Source organism: Pangasianodon hypophthalmus, chromosome 2, assembly GCF_027358585.1.
Source record: "Pangasianodon hypophthalmus isolate fPanHyp1 chromosome 2, fPanHyp1.pri, whole genome shotgun sequence".
Taxonomy (NCBI): domain Eukaryota; kingdom Metazoa; phylum Chordata; class Actinopteri; order Siluriformes; family Pangasiidae; genus Pangasianodon; species Pangasianodon hypophthalmus.
The window spans coordinates 9,863,093-9,870,166 of record NC_069711.1 but is presented as its reverse complement, the minus strand read 5'-3'; the positions used below and the strand labels follow the sequence as shown (position 1 = coordinate 9,870,166).

The window sequence follows — 7,074 nt, the reverse complement described above, 5'->3', positions numbered from 1 at the left end:
ACTGTATGTATTCAACTGAAATCTGAGGATTAACGGAAACAATCCTGGCATTTGCAAGACCATAAAGAGCATAAATTGTCAAGCTGACTGAACTGTAATGCTAATCTTTGTATCTGAAATTCCAGATTTTCATGAATCCTAAATTAAACGGTCTAGTTAATTCAGTAGTCCTGTTCTCTGGAATATACCACTTTTTAAACATATCATAGTCTCTTAATTCCTTCGTCATTTGTGCTTCAAATAAAATATTTTTAAAAATGATTGAATGTCTGCCAATAATGAAAACCTAGTAATTATTACTAAAACTATGCTATAAAATGAATGTAGTGGAAATTGTATTATGCTAGCACTCCCTTTTTGGGGTTTATATGTTATATAGATGAATAAATATCTTAAATAGGTGTTAAATATCTCATAACGGCATTGCTCAAGCATGATGTCACATTTCTGACAGTTCTAATCCTAAAATCCTAATAGACCTTAAATTAACTGAATATAATGTAATGTAATACAATTGCCAATGTTGTTTATGTTTTTGCAGGCATTTAGATAAAACAGTGTCCATTTAATTTATGGGAATGTAGTTGAGAACTGACATACTACTCCACGCAAAGATATTTAAAAGGCTTTATTTCATATGATTAGCTAGTTGATAACCAATGGATGAATCTGCATGTAGACCTTTTTTTAGTGGCTGGTATCTCTTCAAGTACTGACATTATTGGTTTACAGAATGACAATAACCTACAGGAATAGCAAAGGCTTATCTTCTGATGGTAAATGGGATCCTCTGTAAGAGATAAAAGCATGCCAAAGCATCCACAAAAGGAATCACTGACACAGGTACCTCTACACGAGACACAATGGACGAGGACGAGCAGGTCTTTGGAAAAGTCTTTACATGGTTTCACCATGAAATGAATACAGAGAACGAGTGTGTTAGATCATATTAGTAAGTATGTGTCGACAATATGGCATAGGCAAAGTGTTTGCCATTAATATGGGCCGGACAGGTGGTGAAATTAAATGTCTCAGTATGGGCAAGGGGCCAGTCATCTGGCATCCAGTGTCCCAGGGAAGACTGGGATTTTGTTGTCTGCTTGGCAGGGGTGTAATGATCCCCTGTAGCTTTTCAATCATGGTCACACAAAAAACATGAAGACATTTTTTTTCTTCATTGGTCCTATTGCAACGTCCTAAGCAGCAGCACAGAAGTCCATGGCAGCTGGACATGACTTAAAAAGCACACATCACTTTAAAGCAAATGTTCCAAAGACAAAACACACCTTTGATGGAACTTTAGAAAGCAAGACATTCAAAATGGAAGGAAAAAAAAAAATAGATCCATTGCTAGACTTTTCATGATGTAAGCATGATACCAAAGACAAGGCCTGTTAGGGGCTTTGAACTCACTCCATACACACGAGTTGGAAATAAAAGAAAATGCTTATTCACAGTAGGCTAGTCACAGCATTTCCCCCCCAGTGACAGACATGAAACTGTCCTCTTTTTAAGCTGTAAAAAGGCCCACACATAATGGTGTAACTCCTACATGAAGTAATGTGTAGGCTCGTTCAAAGAAATCATTGGATGTTAGGAAAAAACAAAGGATCACACGTCACATTAAATAACAGGATTTTACAACAACATTTTTGTTTCAATAATCTATAATGATAGGTTTTCTTCTCATCAATTATAAGACACTCATAAATGTCTTTTAGCCATCTGGCAAAACTTCAAACCTCGATTAATGTAAATACTTTTAACACACACACTCACACGCAGGCATACACTAACATAGACACACATTGCATAATAAAATCATGCCACTGTTACATGTAGATCACTAGAACTGTACTCGTTCTACTAATCATATCTTTTGCAAGCATTTGTGTGCTGATTAATGTGAAACACCAAATCAATTTGTTTTGGATTACACTGATGTAGAGAGAGCTACCACTAACATACGATTACTCTATGACTAACGACATGTGTGCATGAACTGGCTTTAGCATGATTTGAGTCCTGCCTCTTTGTGATCTGTTCATTAAAAGAAATAAAACATTACACTGCCTTTCAACAGACAGCTACTTTTTTTAAAACTCAGATTTCCTTTCACATCTTTTGATTCAAAGGGATGTACAAAGAGTGTGTGATCTGTTGTTTTTTTGTCACTGAGGTACACGTTCTTGTCCTACGATTATAAGGTTTTGTGGAAAAGGGACCACACATATGGCTTCTGACTTAGCTTTTCTTACCGTAAATACACACAGATTTCTTTAAACAGAAAAAAAATCAGAATATTGTATTCACAAACATAACATAACATATCAGCAAAACAGAACAAATACAGAAAAGTTAACAAAGAAATATCGACTGGACATAAAATGAGCATAAAGAAAGCATGATAAGCTCATAAATAAACCAATAAATCTCAAACACAACCACAATAATATGGCACATTTGAATAAAATAAAATTTGCACACAGCTCAGAGTAGAACTCCTCCGATCAAAAGGAAAATAAAGGAACCTGAAAGGCTTTAAATCTTCAGCTAAAGATTTACATTAATTCCTATACCCGCTCTGGGGAATTTAATAAAATGTGCAGTCATTGTATTTTTCCTCTACGTTTTATTATCAAAATGACAAATGCCACACATACACAATATATGCTCTATCTTCAAAACATGCTTCTATGTACATCAAGGTATAGACACATGCTGTATTAACAAAGTTTATCAATGCATATGTACAGCACAATTAGAGGAGAGCAGAGGGAAAGAAGTGCCCATTAATGGACTGAACTAAGCGTGGCCTATTGCCTCGTTTTGTCCCTTCTAACATAAAAGAACAGAGATGAGCCAATGTTTGTCACATCTCCAGTGAACTGCATCCCTTCCCATTAAACCTGCATTATTACTTTGGCATTTCAAATGTCAAATGTCTTCTGATTGAATGGCGTTTAATGGGTTTGTTTGTGGTTGTAGGCAAAGTTCCTTCAAACAAACAAAGGCAGTGAACTAACCAGAGGCTTAAAATGTATATTATACATATACACGAATCAAGAGAATGGAAAATGGATTCGAAGCTTCTGTGAATTAATAGCCATACTCAACGATGGCAATTGATTTGTTCTCACAAAGCATTCTTGGTCAGTTTAAGTGTAGTGTACATGATATGGTAAGATTAATGAATTTAATCCTTATTTAATAAGGCAATATCACCAGGATAATCTCTTTTTAAAACCTTACAGAAACCTCTGGCAAATAAACATCTGTAGCACTGAGATCAGATGTAACGGTTTAGGTATAATGTATTATAATATTACTAATTTTGTTTTTGTTTTAGACCGTTTTTCAACAGGTAGGGCACTGTGTTAACAGAGAGCTGTAAATTGCTCCAGAAAAATCTGTGGCCCTGATTCTTCTTTCATCTCAAAAGCACATTTAACTTTTAGATTTCTAAAAGCTAAACTCATGTCTAGCAGCCTTAAAGATTTACACACATTTTGTAAACAACTTCATTGTAAAATATTTAGAGTAGACTTACCTTACTATTCATGAGCAATGTGTGACTTGTACCAGTGTATGGCTAAATTGAGTAAATTGTGAATTAGGCATATTTTGCTTCAAATCTCAGTGCAGAGAACCAGTTGAAAGCCTTTCAACTTTCAAGTTGTGTCAATAAATGTGACAATGTTGGATAGCCATCATTTATTGAAACTTATAAATGCTGATACATAGGGTGTGAAAAATATATAATATAATTTAATCGTTCATATATATTATTCCTATACTATTTAAATATATTTTATCAGGTAGTCTGATTTTTAGCACTTTCTTGCTCTTATATACACGCAATGATATTATTTCATTGAATCATTTTGGTATGTTGATGGTAACTGACCACAGTAAATGAAGATGGCATGTCTGTGTTATGAAAGCTATATGAATCCATGTGCAAATATTCCTCTGTTGCAGGAGTATGGGATGACAATTTGAAAACTGCTTAGGAAAGACAAAACATGTCTTCTTCAACCACGCTTCCTCTCAGTGTACACTACAGGATGAACTGGTTTTTGGGGAGACATGGAGTTTTCACATTCAGCAATGTTGACTTTTTCCAGTACATTATTCTGAACATTATTTGGAGTAGGCATGGGCAGTGGTTGGTCGGCTTTCATGCAATGGTGGCTGGGTTGGATAGGTTGAGGAGGGAGGTTAGTTGATTAGTTGAATTTGTAGAGAGGTGAAATTACTTCTTGGCATGGAGAGCAGCCAGCGTGGCGTCTATGTCCTCTTCCTCTTTCAGGGTGTGCCACTGAGCGATAGGGCGGCGTGGGTTGGCCAGCATGTCGGACCAGTGCTTCAGCTCTGTGCCCGTGGCCTTGCTGCCAATAAAGATCTTTCCGATGGCATCATTCTTACCAATCTTGTCGTAGTCAAAGACGGTGACCACCACAAGGATTTTCTAGGTAGCAAGACAAAGACCGCATTAAAAGTAATTCAATAATGTTCTCTTTAATGGTCTATTTACAACATGGTGAGATGTTTGCTTTATCAACATGGCATAGAAAAGATTATAAAATTGTTTCATATGCATAAAATATAGAAGTCTCGAATACAATAAAATTGGGATTTATGGCTCCCAAATTGTGCAATAGAAAAGCATTCGCCCTATCGTCAGGTGATCATGAGTTCAAATCCAGAAGATGCCACAGCCGTCTGTGGCCAGAATCCAAGGGAACAAAACCTGCTGTGCTCTCTGGGTAGAAGGGATGGCATTACACTCTCTCCCCTGTCAACCACAGCGACACTAATCAATCGTGGCCGTCTGTGAGCTCATGTATGCAGAAGACGATGGATAGCACTTTCCTCAAAGCGTGTGACGCTGCATGAGGAGCAGTTCAAAAACATGCAGCTGGCTGGCTTCACGTCTTAGAGAAAGCATGTTAGCCTTCACCCTCCTCGGTTAGCAGCTTTCATATGATAGGGAGAGCTTAAAATGGGTGGGGGGGTGCAATTGAGATTTATGTGTATCAAACGTGCTTTTAAATACAGACACACCCACAATTAACAATATATTTTGTGTAGGCATAACTTTAATGGTACCTAAAAAACATTTTGCTAATGCCATGTCGAAACAAAATTAAACTTTTTTTTCTGAAGTAGAGATTTAGATTTTGATCAACAGACAGATATTAAGCTGTGCTGGTTAATATTTCTGTGTGTTTGTAATTTGAAATAAAATGACTGAATATTAACAAATGTGTTAAACATGTAAGCTGCAAGTTCACAGAATAGAAACCACTGGGATTTATATAACTGAATTCATTTGGTGCTTAGAATACTTCTGTCCCTCAATCATTTGATACTGGCAAAGCCAGCAATTGCATGGAAGTTGTTTCAAATGTGCCTCTTGTGCATGGGTATAGCGGAAGTGGATAAAGAATGGGCCAAGAAAAATGACGGCATCCAACGCTGTAGGTATAATCCTACTCAGTGATGGTTGTGACATACCTGCTACAGCCAAAGCCTCTCTCTGAAATGTATCTGATCCAAAAATCATATAGCTGAAAGGACTTTCACAGGTATTGCATTTGTGCGCATCATTTCCCTCTCCAGGTTACGCCCCAGCTGATAGCACAAATTTATCAGTATTGGTTTCTGGAATCGGCTTCTGCTGATAAGCCATTTGGAGATTTCAGCAAAAAAAAAAAATCAGTCCTGACCCTGAAAAATGTGCTCTCTCTGAATAGCACGATCAGCAACAACCTTCAATAAAGTGAGATAAGCCATGCTGCAGACTTGTTTGTATTTAACACTAATAACCTCCAAAGGTAATTAATGTCTTAGCAGTACAGGCTCGTGATTTAACAAGCCCCTATATAAACAGTTCCAGATCATTACATTTGCAGCATTGTTTTTTTTACTGATGTATACTTTGTGTACACACTGTCAAAGCAAAAGAATTGTTCTATTTGATAAATTCCACACTTTCAGTTAAAAACTTCATACACAATTTACACACAGATTCGTGCATAATCATTGTTGATAAATGAAAGTCAGATGCATATTTTAACCAGCATATAAAACCATTTTTGTAAAAGTTTGCTCTGCTTCGTCACAATCCTTAAACTCATATCTCAGACTGGTCTTATTATTGCCTACCTGCCCAAGCCCTCTCATTACCACCCTGCACCGTTTCAACCACATGTGCAGTGAATGAAGGTTAGATGGTGCTGTGTGGTGTTGTGCTCCAGTAAAGCTTTACCAGTGGTTCTCTGACTAACATAGTGCTTCTTTTTCTTTTTGCATGCAATTAGCTGTACTTGTCCCATCTTGTCAAAATCAGACAATGCTACACACACACAAGTACAATTATGAAATTTAGTGTCTGACAATACTTGTCAGACACTAAATTTTGTAATTGTACCTGCATGTGTGTAGAATTTTCCGATTTTGACATTACTATTCCCATTACCTACCCAAAAGCACCTGGCTTAACCATCTCTGTGCCCACTATGTTTCACTCCCCACTGCAAAGACACCTACCTGTCATTTTCTTTCAGATAAAGCACCACTCTTCAATAAATTGGTGGTATAGAAAACCATGGATGTGTTTTTTTCTCACTGAGACATGGATGACTATACACATCTCAATGCCCTCACAGCGTGTCTGGATAGCAAGCAAGGCTCAGGTTGAAGGGAAAAGGTAGTAGACTCACTATTGTTTATAATAATGCCCTTAATAATAGTCTCTGTGAGGATTATTTGAATAACGGCACTAAATATTGTCCTTCTAATCACTGCTACTGCTGTTCCTGTTAATCTATCCTACCCTACCCAAAAATAACTCATAAACTTCTTTCTGAATTTAGCAAACTGCTCTTTTTGCTAGAGGAATTTAATATCCGTGTTGATACAACCTTTTACTTGTCAACTGAAAATAATGTCCATTTATGATTTAATGTGATGCAGCATGTTAATTTCCCTACTCACTTTCAGACACTCAACTTCATATGCTTCACTGGTTTGTGTCTCTGGTTCTGTAATTGAGGTTTCTGATCACAA

General features: G+C 36.8%; 1 protein-coding gene across 6 annotated transcripts in view; it reads right to left on the bottom strand.

The window, feature by feature from the left end:
• Positions 1 to 613: 613 nt before the first annotated feature.
• LOC113530691 (synaptotagmin-2) overlaps positions 614 to 7,074 on the bottom strand; it is a 48,492-nt gene continuing 42,031 nt past the window's right edge. For all 6 annotated transcript variants that reach the window (XM_034314745.2, XM_034314723.2, XM_053231904.1 and 3 more), the window contains one exon: positions 614 to 4,471. In XM_034314745.2, coding sequence (XP_034170636.1) covers positions 4,256 to 4,471 — 216 coding nt within the window. In that variant the 3' untranslated portion in view covers positions 614 to 4,255. The remainder of the gene's footprint in view (positions 4,472 to 7,074) is intronic.